Here is a 22764-nt window from a genome sequence, read left to right as displayed (position 1 = left end):
AAAAAAAAAAAAAAAAACTTGAAGAGATATTGGAGGATCGGGGTCTGACTTATCTAATTATTAAAAATCTATTTATTTTCATTTTTTTTACGTTTATTAATTTTGTTACTTGTCATTTCGTAATATTTACTTTTTGTCGTTTGTAATTTGTACATTTTTAAAGCACTAATAATTTAATTTGATTATCTGTTAAATTTAACCATGAAAACCTGTTCGGACGACTCATAGGTGTAGAGATATGCGTCGAAGATCTCATCCCAAGTCCAAGGTCCCTCGTCTGAGACGCCTGGGGAAGAGGATCGCTTAGTTTTTTGTCAGAAAGAGAATGATTCATTTTTTTATATTAATTAAATACAATTGAAAGTAGTAAAATTTTGTATTTAATATTTATTAATAATTAAAAAAGTAAAAAAAACATTATAAAATTTATTGTTTAATTAAAATAATAAAATATAACAAAACTAATTAAAAAATTAAAAAAGCACATGTGTAGCCAATTGTAGTGTTGCTCCAATCCAACATACTGGATTGGTTGGAGATGCTCTCACATACTTCGGCGCAAACCATCATACTCTCCGTCAGAACTATGGTTTTATATACTCATCTGATACCAAAATCTCAAATATCGAAAAGATATCAAGTACGAGACTCGATTATACCAAATATCATTTCAACTAAAAAAAACAGGAAACAAGAACAAAAGGAAAATAACTAAAAACGAATACTTGACCATAAATATTATGCCAAAACACTTCATAGACATTGCAACCACATGCTTCAATAGAGAGAGACAACGACTTCAATTAGACAAACTCTCCATAAAATGTTAACCAAACCTAAAACATGCCAAAAAAATCCACCACACAAAATGTCAAGCCATATCAGAATAAATCCCCACCAAATATAAGATAAAAACACGACACAAGCAACTCGTAAATGACTGAGTTAGACCTAATACGTTACACCAGGGCGATGTTGCTCTCACCGCCCGGTGGCTTACGAACCCCGCCTAAGAAATCTCGAGATTCCACCTTTCCGTCCGCGAAGATGTTACTGCCACTCATCTCTCGCAATTTGGCAGAACTCAGTGGTTTCTCAGCAGATGCAAGGGGTGCGTCGCCCTTGAAAATGTTGTTTCCGGAGAGCTCGGTGAATTTCTGGTTAGGAATCTTCTTCGCTGTCTTTACTATGTTTTCTGCAGTAGACGAGCCATTGTTTTGCCCTCCAGCACCCTTCAAAATGCAGGAAAGCAGGTGAAGTTGACTTCAGCTTTATATTTACATAACAGTCCCCAAAAGACAGGAAACAGAGACTACAACGCAGTACCATGTTGAAACGATTTCACATTTTAATCTTTTGACATTCAAATTAAAGGATAAAACTTGTTGATAAAAGAAATTCAAAAGTACAACAAAATTATAAATATGCAAAGTAGATGGTCAGGAAGGGGGAAGGTTATTTTAGAAAATGCGAAAAACACTTCATCAAGAGGCCAATAATGCATCTCCCTCAATGACATAGCAAACAGTAGCCCATACACTCCATGCACAACAAAAAAGACCTTGTTTGAAATTTTTTACTACGCTGAATAAAACTTCCATATATAAATCACAAAATTTCGTAAAAAGCATATGCAGCTATTAAGTCAAGTTTGGAAGAAAGGCGTACATCCTGGGATCCATGATCTCCAATGGTAATGCTTTCTCTTAAAGCCAAAGCCCGAGCAGCCAAAGGGCGGGGTAAAATTTCAGGTGGGGGAGCAAAAATATCATGCCCACTGAGCTCTTTGCTTTTGGCATCTGAAAATTGTTTTTTCAACTTTGCTTCAGATTCGCTCTCCAAATTTCCACTCAACTCCCGCTGCTTTGCAACTTCAGGAAGAGTTGCAGGCTTCTTGGGAGAGATGTCTTCCTCTTCACCAAAAGAAATTTGACTGACTCCGCCCACCACTTGCTAATAACAGTATTAATAATAAACTTTAACAAGACATGGCGTGTCATATCTATAGTAATACACTATATTAAACAAGAATCCCTTGCGAATACCTGATACATACGCAATCCAGTTTTATTTGCTGAGGTCTGGTCAACATACTCAGTCTCTGATGATCCATTATCTCCATTGGTTTTAAATATACCACTCCCAGTCATTTCCTTCATTTTATAGCCTGAACATGGTTTCCTAAAACAGTGAAAGCAGGTGTGTACATTAAATGATGTACAAGTACAAGGCACGAGATTAGCAAGTGGATCAACAAATCCTTTAATTCGAACATATCTGCCTAACCATAGCAAATTAGCATAACGGAGGAATGGACAGCTTATAAGTAATAAAAAAACAAAGTGCTTCGAAAAAGGCTCGTTATGTTTATGTGTAAATCAGTCTATAAATAAAGTTGTCCTGAATCTTTACGCTGGTGAACGTTTGTTTCCTAGATTCAATAAAGCAACTAAAAAATTGTATTCTAATGGATTCTTTCCATTGGTGATGGTTCTGTCAAGCATTGCAGGGAGGAATGATTATTATGTAAAGAGACACATGTAAAGATAATTGTCTATTACAAAACGGGATTCATGATGTTTGTTTTATATTAACTTTATTAGCTTGAGATCAATCACCCTACACACCCTACACTACATAGTTGAATATATACAATGAATAAAGCTTGCGCAAATCTTGATTTTCCAGTGAGCCGTGAGAATTAGAAACCTACGCCTCAAATTACAAGGTCTATCGAATTCTATAATCTTCGAGGTATGCCTCGATTTTTATTTTTATTTTTATTTTTTGAATGGTCGTTAGCGCTAACACAACCAAAAAAACTGGAGAATAAACGACAATTTACCTGGTTTTACAAAACTGATAGTGAAACCCAGTACAAAATGTGGAAGAGGAACTGATATCAGCTAAGACATCATCGCTTGACCTTCTAAGTAAATCATGCTTTCGAGATAGAAATTACTTATCTTAAAAAATTGATGAACCCAGATTCGAATAATATTTATCAATATTGAGATATAATCCCGAACAGCCTATGCAAATCTCAGGAAGAAAATTATCCGACAGTTAAACAAGATCCAATTTTTAGTCAAAGGTCAACAAAATCTCTTCATGGCTTTTTCATTTAAAATTTCAAATTCAAATCTAAATTTTCAAAGATGCAGCCAAAAATATTAAATGCAACCCAAAACACGAGCCAACAAAATCTCAACACTGCGTTATTTTTTTTCCCCGAGAAAAGGTCAACAACGATAGTAAAAATGGCAGCAACAAAATCAATCAATTCAAACAAAAATGAAAACAGGAGAAAACGAAGGTAGATCTTCCACCTTTTATTCAGGCTCTCAACTTCTTCGTCAGTAACCTGACCCCCGAACACCACCTTGTTGATCCCATCCGACGGCTGCATCCATCAACCAAAAACTCAAAAACAAAAACTTTGAAAGAAAAAAAATAAAACATTCCCACGTTTATCAATCAATTGAGTGAAATGCACATCACCTGGTGGGAGCGGGTGGCGGAGGCAGTAGCGGGAGTGTTTTCCGGCGGAATCTCCGACCACGTGAGCAGATCTGCCGTCGAAGTGTGGGGCTTCCTGACCGGAGTTCCTCTCTCCATGAACACTAAAATTCAAGTGGGGAAAAAGGGGCAAGCCGAGATCTGAGGGAGGGTGGGAGTGAAATGACTCGGATGCCCTTGCGATGTCTCTGTTGGAAGCTTGGCTACGGAGAGGATTTGGAGGGCAATGGGAGGAAAGAAAAGTGTGGAGCAGAAGTGAGTTCGATGGAAGTGGGTATAGTAATATTCTTGCTTTGCGGGGAAGAAGATGAAAGAGTGGGTCGACACGTGCGCTAGCTGGGATGGCACGTGACGGTGACAGATGTGGGTTCCCAACACAGAGCAAAAATCTCCACTCAAACTTGATTCGGGTCGATTTGTTTTCGATTCACAAAGAAAATTTATGTAATCTATCGGTTACGATTGGCATATTTTATGAAAATTGATATAAAATATTAAAAATATAATATATGATATTTAAATATTAGTTGTTTTATATCTGATAAAAAAATAAGTTTATGAGTATATAATTAAAATAATTTTATTAATATCAACAATTGTTATACATGGTACTGATTTAAGAAAATTTAGCTACAAAAATATTAAATAAACATATTGATTTATATATTTTTATATATTTGTTGGCAAAAACTTGTGTGAGAAGATCTCACGGATCGTATTTTGTGAGATAGATATCTTATTTGGGTCATCCATGAAAAAGTATTACTTTTTATTGTAAATATTGGTATGATTAACCTGTGTCACAATAAAGATTCGTGAGACTCTCTCACAAGAAACTTGTTCATATTTGTGATATCAATCGACTAAAATTGGATACACAATTATAATTTACACTCTCAGTTTTTTTTATATATATATATATATATGTGTGCGTGTGTGTGTGTTTAATGATTATTTAATGATTAATGATTTATACTTACTTTTTTGTTTTTTTTGCTGAGACTACATAGCCAAAAAACTGGGATTTGGGGATTTAAATTTGGGGATTCAAAGGTGATTTAGCATAAGAATGATAATTGCTAGAAAATTATTGGATTGATTTGAATTTGAAAATTAGATTCAGGAGATCAATTTTAAAATACGTTGCATTGGTCAATGGTCGAATTAAAAAATAAAATGAGAAGGATTGTGGATTGATCAAATTGAATAATAACCAAACAAACACGACATATTTAAATTTCAGATTGCTTATCGATATGATTTTTATTCTCTTAAGAGGAAAAAACAGATTAATCTTTGTATATATGGATTTTATGTTTAAAAATAAAAGTTAAATTAAAAATCTAAAAATTGCCTTCATTTATATGTTTTTTAGAATAACTTTTAGTGAAAAAACTCAAACTATCTGTTCAACAATAGAAGTCATATATCTTTATAATTGTATGATATTGTTTATTTTGAGTCTAAGTACTCATGTATTTGTTTTTTAACTTTCCCAAAAAGACATCATACTAATGGAGATATATTCCAACTTATAAATTCATATCTCCATAATAGTACGATATTAGAGTAGGTCTTTTGTGAAGCGATCTCACGAATTTTTATATGTGAGATGTGTCAATCCTACCGATATTCACAATAAAAAATAATACCCTTATCATAAAAAGTAATACTTTTTCATGGATGACCCAAATAAGAGATCTGTCTCACAAAATACGACCCGTGAGACCGTCTCATACAAGTTTTTGCCATGATATATATTGTCCACTTTGAGTCTAAGCTTTCATGGATTTGTTCCAACACTCCATTTACTAACTATTGCCTAATTTCTCACTATTTTTTCTTCGCAAGGTACTATTATTATTTTAAAAAAATGTACTAAATATTTATTTGATCACAAAAATTATATATGAGTTTTACATAAATTTCATATGAAATATCATTTCGATTTTCGTCATAAAACATTATATTATTTTTTTTGATGGTCATAAAACATTATATTATTATTTTTATATATAAGCTGATTTCGTCACTTGCAAGAAACTAAAAAGTATTTCTAATATTTAATGCTTTACAACATTTGGCTAACGTAATCACAACGCTTTCCTAACCTTTCGGAGTCTCGGAAAAGATTTCACGATTTGAATTCAAATTTCAAATATTTCATTCCAAATCATCATACAAAATTATATGCATCTTGTCCACTAATATGAGTGTCATTTTGTTCGCCCGATTATAGATATTTTCCATTTATACTATTAATTGTTTTTTTCAAGAATTATTGCATCTGTTTATGCTGATAGATAAACAACTCGGCATCAGAATCATGTACAGATGTACGCTCTCATAAATTTTTATCTGTGAGACGATTTGACTCGCTCCGTAATTATAAAAAGAAAATATTTTGTCGTAAAAATGATCTTTTATGAGTTGAGATGAATCAGAAATTTGTCTATCACAAAATTGATGTTTCGCATAATTTTTTTTGAAAAACATATGAGGGGAAATATTGAATGGATTTATTTGCAAAACGAGCATTGATGGTAAAATAATCGAGTTCTTTTATTGATTGGACGCGGAAAAAAATATTAAAATGTTTCAAATGTTAGTGTGTATGGCGTATTCTTGATCTCCTATAACCAAGTGATGAGTCCCTGATTCCATCATCATCGACCCTTCTTCATTAGCTCTTCCAAAGTCCTCACATGGATTCACTTGGAATTCAAGAGTAGCCTCCTCATTTGCATCCAAGCTAACAGTTTGAAATCCAACCAACTGTTTCGTTGGCCTACCGTCGGCATCTCCATCGCCACGAAGGAACAGCAGAACCGGATGTTTACCTGCAGCGGCCGAGCCATGAATTTTAGTCAAGAGGGTGTGTTAAACTAGGCAAAAATTTGAAAGAAAGGAACCATCGGTGTTTACCTGCCATCTTTCCATGGTTTTTAACTCCAACGGCTGCCGAGAACTTAGCCTTCTCACATGATTCGGAGCCGATATCCGAAATCGAAATACTTTTAGCACTTTCTTGCTCGTAGGATATCAAATGTGTGTTCTTGAAGTTGATCACTCTTTGGCTGACAGATAGGAATTTATAAGCATATTTTGTGTAGCTAAGGCCATATCCAAATTCGAATACTTTTTCGCCTCGGTAGAATCTGTATGTTCTCCCTGGATAGCCTTGTGAAGGATCAGGTCTCATTCTCATGTCTGTCATTGGCACTTTGATGAAATCATTTGGATACCATGTAACAGGCAACCTCCCTCCTGCACAGAACCATGTATCATAAAAACCATTGTTTATGTCGAAAACCAAATAAAAATGCGATAAATGTTACCGTAACAGAAACATATTTGTTTTGTCAATTTTAATCACGAGAACATGAGCAGTTTTTACCTGGATTATGTGCACCAAATATTATATCTGCAATAGCTTGTCCCCCTGCCTCACCAGGATAACCAGCCCACAAAATGCTTCCAATCTTGGGATCATGTTTTGCGAAAGATACATCAACAGGACCACCACAAAGCAGCACCAATATAACCGGCTTTTTAGCTGCCTTAGCAACGTTTGTTACAAGACTTGCTTGCTCACCAGGGAGTACTAAGTCTACACGATCAAGTTCTTCGCTTTCTCGATCTTGATTAAGCCCCATAACCAATATAACATAATCAGCTGACTCCGCAATCTTTAGGGATTCACCGAGGCTAATGAAAGTGCAATTTATAGTGTCGCAGCCTTGGTTAAACTCGATATTCTTGACGTAGCTCTTCAACCCTTCAAGTGGCGTAATGGGATTGCAAGGAGGGCCGGCATAGTTTCCAACAAGTGTTTTGGCCACAGCAGCATTGGGCCCTATTACTGCGAGAGACTTGGTTTTTGTCTTGGAAAGCGGAAGGAGGTTTCCAGAGTTCTTGAGAAGGACGATCCCATGGCGTGCAGCTTCGAGGGCTAACCCTCTGTGCTCAGGTGTGCAAACATCATTTCGACTCAGTTGTCCGTAAGGGAGTGCAGTAGGATTACCATTGAAAAGTCCTAATCTCATTCTTACAGAAAAGAGGTTGTGTAGGGCTCTGTCTATATCAGATTCCGATACTTTTCCCTTTTCAACTGCTGATTTTGTATGATTTCCCAAGTAGGAGCCACAGTTGACATCCATGCCTGTTTTTCCATTTGATCCCATTAAAAAAACTAAGTAAAGAATGTGACTTCACATACATAGATTGTAGAACCAAATATCTAGTACTATACTAAATTAAAAGTCAAAAGTTCAGCTTATGGTAACGGTTTAATTTAACATTTATAACATATAACAATCCAATTACTAAGAAAAACTGCAACGCTTGAAAGGGTTCGGCATACCGGCTTTAAGCACGAATGCGACAGCCTCTTCATGCGATTTGGCATATTTTTGTTGCTCAAAAATGAGCGAAACTGCGTCGCAATCGGAAGTTATGTAGCTGCCATTTTCAAACGTAGTTAGGGACTTGGGCACCAATTAATCCTAAACAGCTTGCATAAATTTAACTAGATAAAATGTTACCCTTTGAATCCCCAGTCTCCACGAGCAGTTTTTGTCAACAGATTATAATCAGCACAGTTTGGGATCCCATTCACAAGGTTGTAAGCACACATTATCCCACTAGCTCCCCCTTTCTCCACACAACTCTTGAATGGTGGCTGGAATGTATCAGCCATATCCTGTTTAGTAACCTTAGCATCGAACGTGAAACGATTGAATCCCTTCCATTTATCCAAATCATAGGCAGTAAGATGCTTGCAGCATGAAGAGACTTGAAGATGGCCATCACTGAGTTTGCCACCTTCGAAACCATCCCCTTGTATTCCTCGGACGAACGAAACGGCGTAGTTGGATGTAAGTAAAGGGTCTTCTCCGGGTGTTTCTTGGCCCCTTCCCCACCTCGGATCTCTGTATATGTTAATGTTTGGTGACCAAAATGTCATTCCTATTGCATCCCCTTCATTGTACAATGCTCTTGCCTCTGTCCCAATCACCTTCAAATGTACATATATATGATGCCACCCACCATAAGTAAGAAACAAGAAATATAGTGCTTTGATAACTGACATGCTATTTGCATTAGATGACACTAAAACTACATGATATATACTTGTCGCCAATATTCGAAGGAGAAATATTTGGGCCAACCCACGAATTTTGTCCATGTTCGTGGGTAAATCTGCATATTTACGAAGTTACACATATGTGTGTGAGCGCGCGCCCGCACCCTAACCACAAATTGGAAGCCTTTTTCAAATATTTTTGTTAAGATTGAAACTTGGACCTAACTAAACCCCAAAAGCTAGCTCAAGGAGGGAGGATTGTCCAAATCCATATATGCAACTCCCAGGTTATTTATCCAACCGATGTAGGACAACTAACACACCCCTCACGCCCAGGAATGAACATCTGGAGCGTGAAATTTACAAATGACCCAACAATGGGCAGAACGAGTGGCCTAACTATAGGCAGTCCAACACATAACGGTGGAACCTGAGCTCTAATACCATGTTAAGATTGTAACTTAGACCTAACTCAACCCCAAAAGCTAGCTCAAGGAGGGAGGATTGTCCAAGTCCATATTATTTATCCAACTGATATAGGACAACTAAAAATTTTTATGTGTACTTGATGGAGCCTCAGTTTAATGATACTGAAGAGAATTTCCTTGCTCCATGTTTAAGGATTTTTGTTTTTCAAATCGCATCTGAATATGATTTTTAAAATCGATTTGTGTGTGGTAATTATATTTTTTAATTGATGGACGACAAAAATGCAAAATGAGATAAAGAATAATGAAGTTAAAAATACGATGGAAAAGTTTAGGTATACACAAAAACTCATATGAGATAGTCTCACTGGTGAATTTTTAGATAGAACATCTATCTGACTCGATCCATGAAAAAATATTACTTTTAATCCCAAAAATATTAAATTTTATTCTAGATATAGATCAAGTCGACTCATCTCACGTATATAAATTCATGATACAGTCTCACAAGAGACATACTCTTGAATGTTGGTCTAAAAAATAATCAAAATAATAATTAGAATATAATAGTTTTTTAAAAAAATTATATTATATATATTAATTAGGCTCATGCAAGACCAAGATATTTGGAGTTTAGTCTCCCTTTTACATCCGATGTAGCGGAGAATGATCTTATTTTGGTTCATTTCATAATATGGCCTCGCATGAAATTACTTTGCTACCCCTACTTTACCAAAACAATTACATAAATATGTATTATTTATTATATATATATATATATATATATATACACACACACACACATTCACGCGAACTGCACTCAGAGCTTTAGTCTTGTTTAATTTAATTGATGGATGTTCCAACATTTGATAGGGTACCTACCACTCAAGCCAAAGCCTTAAAAAAATAATGCTAAATATATAACAAATAAATCGTGTATCGATATTTACAACAATGATATAATGAGATTTTGATAAATTGAATTTTTGTATTTAATTTTTATATTGTGTGAGTTTTTGTATGAATCTCGTTGTATTTATAACATGATTCTAAAGAAAATTGTCTTCTATATAATTTGTCCTTACATTGGATGGATGATTAACGTTTGGAGAGGATAAAACACATGCATAACATGATAAGAACCCAACCAAAACTTACCTAAATCTCGGGACTTATAATTCACTCTATATTAAAGTTTTAAATTTGAGACGAAATCTCAAGTTTAAGACTCGACTATAATATTCTCTTCTCAGAACTAAAACAAAAATAAAATCCCAACTTCTTACTTATAAACATCTGAAAAAATTATATTTTTTAAAAATGAAAAAGAATAGTGTGGGGGAATAATGAGGATATTTTATTTATTTATTTTTGAAATAAGTGGGAATAAAAATTCCAGGTCGTGGACAAAATATATAAAAACAAGATACAAAAAATCAAGAACAAGCTACCCTTGACTTGACCAGAGAATTCTGGTCCCATTACTTCAATGATAACGTACCTTATCTTAATATTCACACACAATTCTATATTTTTTTTATACAAAAATATTTTATATTTAAAAATACATATACATAAAGTATAAATATATTTATGTTCACGACAATTACATTCTTTTCTAAGTATAAAATACTGATATTGATCTTTCAAGAATTTCTTGTGAAATCAAAACGTAATCACGACGTAAATAAGTATCTTCATATCCAATATCACCCAAAAAACTAATGTTCTATAAGTATAGAATTTACTATATATAATATATTTGATTTAATGAAAAAGTTTTATTTAGAAGTTGTGGAGTTTATATCCATAAATGATTTTTTTTAAAATTATAATTGTAAAAAATTAATTGTGTAATTTTGAAAGTCCAACCTCCTCCAATACAAGTTTGCAGTTCAATAATGGATCTTCAAGAAAACATTAACAAATTTTTATAAGTTTTTTTTCGGAAGACGAACCTTGGCTATGCGGTACCAGAGATCAGCGTCGAAGGTGGAGGCAGTGAGAATCACTTGAGGGAAGCTAGTGGCCGCTTTGATAGTCCTGTTGAACAGAATCCCTGTCTCTACGCTGATGGCCTGCGCGACGCCATGTAGCGCCTCCGACCACCACTCGTAGTACGGGATACCCAGCCGCGGGATCGCCGCCGCCTTGTTGACTAGCTGGGAGATCTTCTCGTCCAATGTGAGGCGGGAAATCAGATCGCGGGCTCGTTCGCTGATGGGCAATGAGGTGTCGCAGAATCGGAGCGATCTGGTGGCGGGATCGGCGGCGTCGCAGGAGTATGGCGGGCGGTGGTTGATGGGTTGGGCTGCGATGGCGGATGTTGTGAGGAAGAAGAAGATAATGGTGGTGGTGGTTGCAGGGATGAATGTCTTCGTCATGGTGAATTTGGAGTGAAGGAAAGGAAGTAGAGTGGAATCCATATATATAAATGCAATGGAAACAAGAAAATGTAAAACAAATAGGAAAATCTTTTTTAAGAGGAAGTTCTTGATGTGATATTTTACACTTCAATATTTTTTATATATATATCATATCAATATTATATTAAAAAATATTAAAATTACAACAACAAATATCAAAACAATATATTAAAATTGAAATTTGATAATATAAATGATGAAAATCATAAAAATTAAACATACATAACTAAAATCAATTTTCTCTTTTAAATATTCCGTTGAATATCAATTATTTTTTCCAGAAAAATCGATGGTCGAAAAAATAATATAAATATTATAGATTGATTTTTTTTTAAAATCTTAATATAGGGGTGGGGAGGACTCGAACTCGAGTCTATACACGGGGAAATTCTATCATTGAACAAGAATATCAAAACGTGGTGAGATTATTCGATGCCATCAGTTAACTCTATTACGATGCTATATAATAATTATAATAAACTAAAAGAATATATTAAAATTGAATTTTCATAATATAGATGATGAAAAGCATAAAAATTAAACATACATAACTAAAAATCAATTTCCCCTTTTAAATATTCCGTTGAATATTATTATTTTTTCCAGAAAAACCGATGGTCGAAAAAATAATATAAATATTACAGATTTTTTTTTTCGAAATCCTAATCTAGGGGTGGTGAAGACTCGAGCTCGAGTCTATATACACGAGGAAATCCTATCATTGAACAAGAATTTCAAAACGTGGTGAGATTATTCTATGCCATAAGTTAACTCTATTACAATGCTATATAATAATTATAATAATAAACCAAAAGTGTAAAACACTAACCGTGTGGATTTCACGATTTTTAACAAACTAATTAATATGTATATATTGTGTACTTTGGATCATCACCTACTACGTTTTAAAGATGAGCATGTCACAATATGGTTTCTCATATTTATATTAATGAGACGAGCTGATCCGATCAATATTTGATGATCTTATGGGTCAATTTTGTGATACATATATTCTATTTAGATCACTCTAAAAAAATATTATTTTTAATGTCAAAAATATTATTTTTTATTATCTCACGATAAACATTCGATTGAAATTTAATAAAAAAAAATCCAAGCCAACGTTGTGATTATCACTAGACTATTTATGCCATATTGACATTGGCTTTTAGAGATTAATTAAGTTTGGAATAAAAACTATTTTATAACTTCAATCTCAATAACCATTTAATCAATAGTAAGTTTTTTTGTGAGATAGTTTTACGGATCAATAAAACTTATATCTATAATAATAAGTAATAATTTCGACAAAAAATTTATATTTTTTTCATAGATGACTCAATTAGGATATCTGTTCCAAAAGTTTTTACGTTTAATCAATTTGCGTTGACATGCTACAATAGGTGTCGGATAATGACGATCATTTGATCTACACGGAGGATAATATTCTCGTTTGTGGGTTGAACTCGAACAAATATTACTTTTGATTCTTTTGTTTCAAAAAATTTCACCAATTTATACTCGTTTTAGTACGTAGTGATTTCATTGAAGGAAAGAAAAAAGGAAAAAGAAATCAACGTGACAAATATCTCCTCAAAGTTTTGGTCATTTTTTGCATTCCCCTTCAACTAAAATCTAAAAGGAAAATAAGATGCCATTTATTATCAAATAAGACATGATTAAATTGTGATTATTCATAATAAATCGTGATCATGTTTGGCTATCTGTCCATTTAATTACATTTAAATATTTTTTTTTATTTCGCATGATATCACATATCATTAATGTAATGTTATCTTATAATGATGTATTTAATGAATTTGCATGGTCTCTTAGACAGTGTTTGCAAATGATTATATTTTTTGAAAGTGTTTAAATTTATAAGTTATGAAGAAATAGAGAAAAATCAGCAACTGTTTGAAAACAATTGTAAAAGGCCGAAAATATGAAGTGGATAATGTTTGATAAATAATTTATTATAGTACTAACTTTTTTTACCAGAATAACTTTTATAAAAGTAAAATCAACATCTCACTATATTTTAGATTATAATTAAATTAAGCAAAATATAACGTAGAATCCATCAATCCAAGTTTAAGAAACAAGTTAAACACATTTTTTTAAGTTAAAGCCACAAATATTTCTTTTAATAATTGCAAAGTCCAGAGCCGTATCTTATGTAAGACCAAAGAGGCCACGGCCTCGAGGCCCAATCTTAGAGGACCCAAAATTATTATTATTATTATTTTATTATTATAATTATATATTGAGTTAATATCACAGTAAAAAAAATATAGTTCAATATTAAATAAAAAGACCAATCTGAATATTTTTGTTAATAATAGATTAAGCTCGATTTTTTCTCAAGTTCGGTTTGGACAATTTAAAGAATATCAATAAAGTTTTGGGTTTTGTTGAATATGAAAAAATATAAAAATTGAGCATTTCACTGGTTTAATGAAGTATTATATGGAGCTTCCATAATCTTGAGTCACAATTGGCATTTATATATTAACTGCGGTGAGTTATGATCAAAGGCATAGTTTGGTACACGGGATAAGGGAGAGATTGATAAATAATCCTCCTTATCCCACATTTGGTATCATTTTAAAAATCCCATGATGATAAATAATTTCTTAGAAGGATAAAATGTCCCTTTTATTAGGTGTGATAATTTTAATTTAATGATAAAAAACACCACAAATGACTTAATTGTCCTCAATATATAAAAATCTTATATATGATCAAGTTCTAAATTAGTATCACTAGATGATAATTATATAAATGCTTTTTATAAATCTATGCTAATATGTAGAAATTAAAATCAAATAAATATTTTTATTTATTTTTATATATTATATAATATGATGATTATATAAATGAACTCGAAATAATTATATAAATGATTTTTATAAATCTCAATAAAATTATTAGTATCACTCGATTAACCTTAAAAATTGATATTTGACTTGACTCACAAAATCAAGGGCTCAATTATCATATTATATAATATATAAAATTAGGTAAAAATAAATAAACCATGCAAACATTTTCGGCGCATGAACAGATAAAAAATATGAACTCAAACAACAATTTTGAAATTATAAAATTTATTATAATAAGGTTAATTTTGTCGTTACAATCTAATATATAAATTTAATCACCCTTATTAAAATCATACCAAACATTAAATATAATATCATACATCTTATTTATCCTTAACTTATCCTTATATTATATATCACATGTTTATTCTATCACGTGTACCAAACTATGCCAAAGTTGATGGTCATAAGTTGTTATTCAACAAATTAATAAAACGAAATGATAGTCTACAGCATTTGAATGATTTATTCACAAATACTTATGTTGTCAGTAAGATTTTATTACTCATACCACTCACAACTCATCAGCAGAAAATAAACTTCTAGAAATTGAAGTTAATCAAAAGATATTTGTGATAAAAAAAATATCATATGACAGATTAAATGGGCTAGCAGTGTTGTAAAATGACAAAAGAAATGATCCGACAACTAGACTATACCTTCAATGATATTTTAGAGATATTGGGACGAATCATTTGATATAGGTGTTTCAAAACGTAATGCATTTTGCTCAAATGAGTTTCATTTGCATGAATTATAAAAAATTAAATACATCAAACATTATATATAAATAAAATATAATAAATCACGGCAAAATAACGCATCTTTTAAAAAAAATCAACAATAAAATTGACTCATCATACCGTCAAGTTTTTGTAAATTTTATTTATTCAATAATAAAATTTAATTTTGTTACAATAATCATAATAATAATAAGATCCTCAAAATGGCATCCAGCATCTTTTACTAGGAATCTTCGTACATGCCCCAAAGATTCCATATTAAACTAGGGAAATTTGTGTTCAGAAATTTTAAGTTTTAGCCAACGAAGTAGATTATATAATTTCAAATCTTTTTTTTTGGTCTAATTTTTTATATTTCAGAAAATTATTTAGGGTTAGACCAATCCATGTAAGAATCCAACGAGATTCCTATGAGGAAAACTCTCCCCCGCCTTTATTAACACGATATTTATAGGATCTAATGATTAAAAAAAATAATTATAGGATTTAAATTAAATCTGAGATCTTTTCTTTTCTTTCTTTTTTTGATACTTAGAAAATTAGGATTACAAATTAGAGTCTCAGATTCGAAACATTATCCCTTTAATGATAAGTTAGAGATATTGGGACGAATCATTTGATATAGGTGTTCTAAAACATACTACATTTTGCTCAATTGAGTTTCATTTTGTTGGGTTTGGCCCAATATTTTCTCCAGCCCATTACCTTAACCCTTACCCTTCCTTCCTTATTTACGTCTGGGCTATATAGCTTAAACAAGGCTCTTCTATTCTTTGGACAGCAGCCGCCTAGCGTTTCTTCTCCCCCAAGAGAGTGAGCAGCCGATTAAGAGAGAAGAGAGAACGTGAGACTTTGCTTTGTGTGCGTCTTCCTTCGGTGACTGAGTGTCTTTGGTGTTCTCTCTGTTTTGTGTTCCTTTCACTCTCGTTTGTTCTCCTGACAGCAAGGAGACGAACTCTCTCTGTGTGTGTGCAACACGCTGGCCGTGAGAGCATTGAGAAACCTTTTGTGGTCTTCACCTTGGTTTACGGCGTATTTGGAGAGGCCAAAATCAGTTTATCTGAGCCTCGTTTTTTAATCTAACATATCATATTATATTTGGTTATTGTTATTGGCAGAAAGTTGCAGGTGGCCAGCCTAAGAGGAAGGTTCAGCATCATCACTTAACAGTGGTATCAGAGCCATTGGTTGCTGCTCGCCATGCCATCGCCATCGGTTCGTCGGAATTTGAAACTCTTACTTAGGGTTTCGCTCTGGTATATTGGCTGGAACCTCTTTTTACTGTTTTTGTAGCGTAACCGCTTGCCGCGGATTTATGTGCTGGGATTTGCTGCTGGTAGAACTCTAGGTTTTATGTGCTTGGTGTGTTTCCATTTCCGTGGCTAAAAGTCACTTCCGCTGTGTTCGTTTTGATCTTGTGTGATTGAAATTTTTTCTGTGTGAAAAATTTGCTTTTTTGTTAACCGTTTTGTTTTGTTTTTTTTTTGAAAATGGCTATGACTGGATATAATCTCGAATCTTTTAATGGAAAAACAGATTTTTCAATATGGCAGCAGAAAATGAAAGGTATTTTGGTACAACAAAGAGTTTTCAAAGCGATAGACTTGTCATATTCTGCTGCTGAAACTACTGAAAAAAGGGCTGAAATGGATGAGTTTGCCTATTCGTCTATAATTTTGAACTTGTCTGACTCTGTGTTAAGAAAAGTTGGTAAACTGAAATCGGCTAAGGTACTTTGGGAAAAATTAGAAGAACTTTACACTGAAACTTCGTTGCCCAGTAAATTGTTTTTGCTTGAGAAATTTTTCCGGTTCAAACTTGATTTAAATAAGGACATCGATGAAAACCTTGATGTGTTTACCAAATTAGTTCAAGATATTAAGCAAATAGGAGATAAGAATATTGATGATTACACCCCTATTGTGCTTTTAAATGTCATACCTGATTCTTACAGTGATTTTAAATCTGCTATTAAGTATGGTAGAGATCAGGTAAGTTTAGAAACTGTCGTGAACGGCCTGAAAAGCAAAGAGATAGACTTAAAAACCAATAAGGGTGGTAATAATTTTGGTGAGGTCATGTTTGTTAGAGTAAGGTCTAAAAACAGATTTCAGAATCAAAAACCTTCAAACAACCACAACCAATCTTCTGCTAAAAATAGAGGTAAGAGTAAGGCGAGATCCAAGACGAGACCCAAGAATAGAAAATGCTATAATTGTGGTGAAACTGGTCATTACATTAGAGAGTGTTCTATGCCCAAGCAAAACAAAAATCAAGATTTCAAAAATCAGCATGATGACCATGCTAATATGGCTTCTAGTAGTGAAAACATGGGTGATGTTTTTATTGTGACTGAGGTATGTGATGTGTATATGGTGAATTCTGTGCATTCAAGTTCTTTGTTTGAAAATGAATGGCTAGTTGATTCTGCGTGCACTTTCCACATGTCCCCATTTAAAAATCTATTTTCTAATTATAAAGAAGTGAAGCATGAGTCTGTTTCTATGGCAAATGAAAAATTGTGTCAAGTTGCTGGTCTTGGTGATGTATCGCTGAAATTTGATTTTGGTTATGTGTTAACTTTGAAAAATGTGAGGCATGTTCCCGATTTATGTCATAATTTGATTTCCTGTGCTGCATTAGAAGATGATGATTTACAGGGTAGATGGGGAAACGGGGTTATGAAAATTATGAAAGGGTCGTTAGTGGTTTTCAAAGCTGCCAAAAAGAGAAACTTGTATGTTTGTCATGCTGAATGTGAATCTTGTGTGCAAAATTCTGTGAATGTTGTCTTAAGTGACAAAACTGATTTGTGGCATAAAAGATTAGGTCACATGAGTTCTAAGGGTCTAGAAATTTTGCACAAAGATGGTTATTTTGGTACTGATAAATTGTCTTGTATGCCATTTTGTGACTCTTGTGTTCTTGGTAAACAATCCAGAGTTATGTTTCCAAATTCTCCTATTCCCAAACACTCTGTCACTTCTGAAATACTTGAGTATTTGCAAGCTGATGTGTGGGGTCCTGCTAGTGTGCCAACGCATGGTGGAAATCAGTATTTTCTATCTGTTATTGATGATTTTTCAAGAAAAGTTTGGGTGTTTTTAATGAAAAACAAATCTGATGCTTTTGAGAAGTTTAAAAACTGGAAAAACTTGATTGAAAATCAAACAGGTAAGAAAATTAAAATTCTAAGAACTGATAATGGTCTTGAATTTTGTAATCGATTGTTTGACAATTTATGTGTTGAATCTGGCATTCAAAGACATAGGACAGTCCCTTATATGCCTCAGCAAAATGGCGTCGCTGAACGTATGAATAGAACTTTACTTGAAAGGGTGAGGTGTATGCTTGCAAGTTCTGGTCTTTCAAAAAAGTTTTGGGGCGAAGCTGTTTGCACTGCTGCTTATTTGATAAATAGGTCTCCTTCTGTGCCTTTGAATGGTAAGTGTCCAGAATCTGTGTGGTCTGATACGCAAATTAATTTTTCAAACTTGAAAGTTTTTGGTTGTTCTGCTTTTGTGCATCAGAAAAATGACAAACTTGAACCTAGGTCTGTGAAATGTGTTTTTCTTGGCTATCCTGATGGGGTTAAGGGTTATAGATTGTGGTTAAGGGACCAACCTGGTTTTAAAGTGTTAATCAGTAGGGATGTTGTTTTCAATGAGTTCGAATTTCCCTGTTTATCTGTTCCTTTATCTATTCCTGAACCAGCCACTACTCCAAACAGGGTGGAGCATTTACTTGGTCCAAGTCATGATCCTGAAAATGTGCAGAATGTTCCTGATGTGAAAGATTTACCTGAAAATCTGACTGAAACTGTTTTTGATAATCATGTTGATGCTGATGTGCATGAAGAAATTGTTGAAAATATGCATGAAACTGATCTTAGTAATTTGAATGATTATCAATTGGCTAGGGATAGACCTAAAAGAAATATTAGGCAACCACAACATTTTGATGATTTTCATATGACTTCTCATGCATTTAGTGTGTTTGAGTCAATTGATAATGTTGAACCAAAGTCATATAAAGGAGCTTTAAAATCTGAAAACTCTGTGCAATGGATAAATGCGATGAATGAAGAAATTAATTCGCTGCATGTTAACAACACTTGGATCCTTGTACCTAAACCTGAAAATTGTTCTGTTGTGGACTGTAAGTGGTTATTTAAGGTCAAGAATGAATGTGAATCTGTCAGATTTAAAGCTATGTTAGTGGCTAAGGGCTTTACTCAGAAGGAAGAGATAGACTATACTGAAATATTTGCTCCTGTTGTAAAGTTTACTACTGTGATAATTATGCTTGCCCTTGTTGCTCAGTTTGATTGGGAGTTGAAATAATTAGATGTTAAAACTGCTTTTTTACATGGTGAACTTGATGAAAAAATTTTTATGAGGTAACCTGATGGTTTTGTTGATTCTAAGTATCCTGATCATGTTTGTTTGCTAAAGAAATCTTTGTATGGATTGAAGCAATCTCTTAGGCAATGGAACAAAAAGTTTGATGAATGCATGATCTCTATGGATTTTACTAGAAGTAATTATGATTATTGCTTGTATTTCAAACACAATGCTAAAGTTCCTGTTTTCTTGCTTATCTATGTGGATGATATTCTATTGATTAGTTCTTGTGTGAAAACTATTGATCATGTCAAAAATTGTTTGAGTGCTAAATTTGATATGAAATTCTTAGGAAATGCTAAACGTATTCTTGGCATGAACATTTATAGGGATAGAAAACGTTCTGTCATTTTGTTGAATCAGGATACATATGTTAAGAAAATTTTGAGTAAATTTTCCATGTCAAATGCAAAACCAATCAATGTACCTTTAGCTGGTCATTTTGTTCTAAGTAAAGAGCAATCCCCTAAAACTGATTTTGATGTTAAAAACATGAAAAATGTGCCATATTCAAATGCTATAGGTTCTGTCATGTATTTAATGGTTAGCACGAGGCCTGATATTGCATATTCTGTGAGTTGTTTGAGTCGGTATATATCTAATCCTGGTGTTTACCATTGGCAAGCTGTCAAATGGCTTTTGAGATATCTGAATGGTTCTGTGAGGCATGGTTTAAAAATTTCAAAATCTGATGTTGGTGTTAAATTGGTCGGATATGTGGATTCTAATTATGCAAATGATAGGGACAATAGAAAATCAACAACTTCTTATGTGTTTACATTGTGTGGTGCTTGTATTAGCTGGAAATCTCAATTACAACACATTGTTGCTCTTTCAACCACCGAATCTGAGTATGTTGCTGTCACTGAAGCTTTAAAAGAAGCTATTTGGTTGAAAGGTCTTATTTCTGAAATTGGTTTTCTTGAAGGTGATGTTGTAGTATTTTCTGATAGCCAGTCTGGTATACAACTGTGTAAGAATCCTGTTTTTCATTATAGAACTAAACATATTGATGTTAGATTCCACTACATCCGTGATGTGGTTGCAAAAGGCATAGTCTATCTTGAAAAAATCCCTTCTCAATTTAATCCTGCTGACATGGGAACTAAGTGTTTATCAACTGAAAATTTTATATCTTGTCTAAAAATTTTAAAATTTGATACTTCTGATTGATGTGTTCAGTTTCTGTTCTGTAGTGTAGCTTACTTAGTGTTTGCTACATATTGGTACTTGTACTAACTTTGTGTCTTCTGCAAGTGGGGCAATGATGATGGCTGTAGGTGACTATCCTGACCAGTTGAACCGGTGTTGGGCCAAAAGGTTGAGAAATGTTGGGTTTGGCCCAATATTTTCTCCAGCCCATTACCTTAACCATTACGCTTCCTTCCTTATTTACGTCTGGGCTATATAGCTTAAATAAGGCTCTTCTATTCTTTGAACAGCAGCCGCCTAGCATTTCTTCTCCCCCAAGAGAGTGAGCAGCCGATTAAGAGAGAAGGGAGAACGTGAGACTTTGCTTCGTGTGCGTCTTCCTTCGGTGACTGAGTGTCTTTGGTGTTCTCTCTGTTTTGTGTTCCTTTCACTCTCGTTTGTTCTCCTGACAGCAAGGGGACGAACTCTCTGTGTGTGTGTGCAACCCGCTGGCCGTGAGAACATTAACCAGTGATAGCGTTGGGAAACCTTTTGTGGTCTTCACCTTGGTTTACGGCGTATTTGGAGAGGTCAAAATCAGTTTATCTGAGCCCCGTTTTTTAATCTAACATATCATATTATATTTGATTATTGTTATTGGCAGAAAGTTGCAGGTGGCCAGCCTAAGAGGAAGGTTCAGCATCATCACCTAACACATTTGCATGAATTATAAAAAATTAAATGCATCAAAGATTATATATAAATAAAATATAATAAATCACGGCAAAATAACACATCTTTTTTTTTTAAAAAAAAATCAATACTAAATTGTTTTAATCTTTTATCGCACTTAAGATATTCTTTTCCAAAGAAAAAATAGATAAATCGAATGTTTTGCATATGATTTATTTTAATTTATTTTGTTTATATATAATGTTAGATGCATTTGATTTTTTATAAATTCGTACAAACAGTACTTGTTTAAACAAAGTGTAGTACAGTTTATAACACCCTGTATATATTACTTGATAGATAAATTTGAAATCCATGTATTTTGATTATAGTTTTATTGTTTATAATAAAACAATATATTAAATCTTAAATCCACATTTTACCTATTTATCTATTAATAATATAAAATAAAATAAATTTCAAATGACATCGTTACTGAATATATGGGTGAACTTGAAATCCATCATAAGGACATCTCCAACCCCTGCACTAAAATGGCAGGGGTTCTTTTCTAACCGATCTGCGCTATTTCGCAAAATAACGCAGCGGCGCAGAGGGGAGCTTTTTTTTTAAATTTTTTTGTTATTTTTATTTATAAACATTTATATTAAAAATTATAAATATTATTTATATAATAATATGATATTATTATATTATTTTAATAATTAGATATTTAATCATAAAATTTGAAATATTTAATTATAAAAATTTATAAATAGATTTTAAAATAATATTATCACAATTATTAATAATATAATATTAATTATATCAAATATAAAATGTAATTATAATTATATCGCTAAATTTAAAAAATACACATTTAATAACTAATAAGGAAAAAATTAAATAAATCAAATAAAAAAGAATAATCCGAGAATATTCTTTTTTTGAGTAAGATTTGAAGTAGATGAGTTGTAGATGAATATTGTATTTGGTGAAGAAACTGTACTAATTTAAAATATAGTTTTGAGTTGGAGATGACCTAAAAAAACATGAAATACTATATAAAGATGTAATTCGTAGATTTGAAGTTTATTACTTTACTTCTAAAAACATCAAAAATACATTTGAAATCAATTGATGGAAAATACGTAAATCCAAACACAACATTAAAGAATATTATATTTTAGTTGAATAGATTGATAAACTAACATTGAAAAGACTAAAAAATAATGATGTAAATTGTCAACATTCCAGTGGATCATGTATGAGGTGACGAAGAACAAGCACTTCTACCTTTCATTAAAAGAAAATCAAAACTTTCTGTATAAATTTTATATTTGGAAAGGAAAACAAAATGGCTCAAACAGTAAAAAAGATTAAATTAGAGCTAGAGCAAGCCAGTTGTTCTAAGACTGATTTCGAATCATATACCATACTACTCACTTTGAGTTCTCTGCGAGGATTTAAA

The 22764-nt window shown here is 32.9% G+C and overlaps 2 protein-coding genes across 2 annotated transcripts; both read right to left on the bottom strand.

Annotated features, from left to right (window-relative positions):
• Window positions 1-708: 708 nt before the first annotated feature.
• On the bottom strand, window positions 709-3892 carry LOC140961811 (uncharacterized). Its single transcript, XM_073420515.1, has 5 exons — window positions 3502-3892; window positions 3330-3403; window positions 2046-2181; window positions 1669-1953; window positions 709-1232 (listed from the first exon to the last, which is right to left on the bottom strand). The coding sequence occupies exons 1-5, from the start codon at window positions 3616-3618 to the stop codon at window positions 960-962; spliced, it is 885 nt and encodes a 294-aa protein (XP_073276616.1). The 5' UTR covers window positions 3619-3892; the 3' UTR covers window positions 709-959.
• A 2164-nt stretch (window positions 3893-6056) lies between these two features.
• LOC140961427 (probable beta-D-xylosidase 7) lies at window positions 6057-11458 on the bottom strand. Its single transcript, XM_073419935.1, has 6 exons — window positions 10992-11458; window positions 8064-8536; window positions 7883-7980; window positions 6917-7681; window positions 6445-6786; window positions 6057-6359 (listed from the first exon to the last, which is right to left on the bottom strand). Exons 1-6 carry the CDS (start codon window positions 11415-11417, stop codon window positions 6118-6120), a joined length of 2346 nt encoding a protein of 781 aa, XP_073276036.1. The 5' UTR covers window positions 11418-11458; the 3' UTR covers window positions 6057-6117.
• Window positions 11459-22764: the final 11306 nt, after the last annotated feature.

This window comes from Primulina huaijiensis, chromosome 16 (genome assembly GCF_012295235.1).
Source record: "Primulina huaijiensis isolate GDHJ02 chromosome 16, ASM1229523v2, whole genome shotgun sequence".
NCBI classification, from domain to species: domain Eukaryota; kingdom Viridiplantae; phylum Streptophyta; class Magnoliopsida; order Lamiales; family Gesneriaceae; genus Primulina; species Primulina huaijiensis.
Note: the sequence above shows the minus strand (reverse complement) of the source record. Positions and strands in the feature narration are given on the sequence as shown.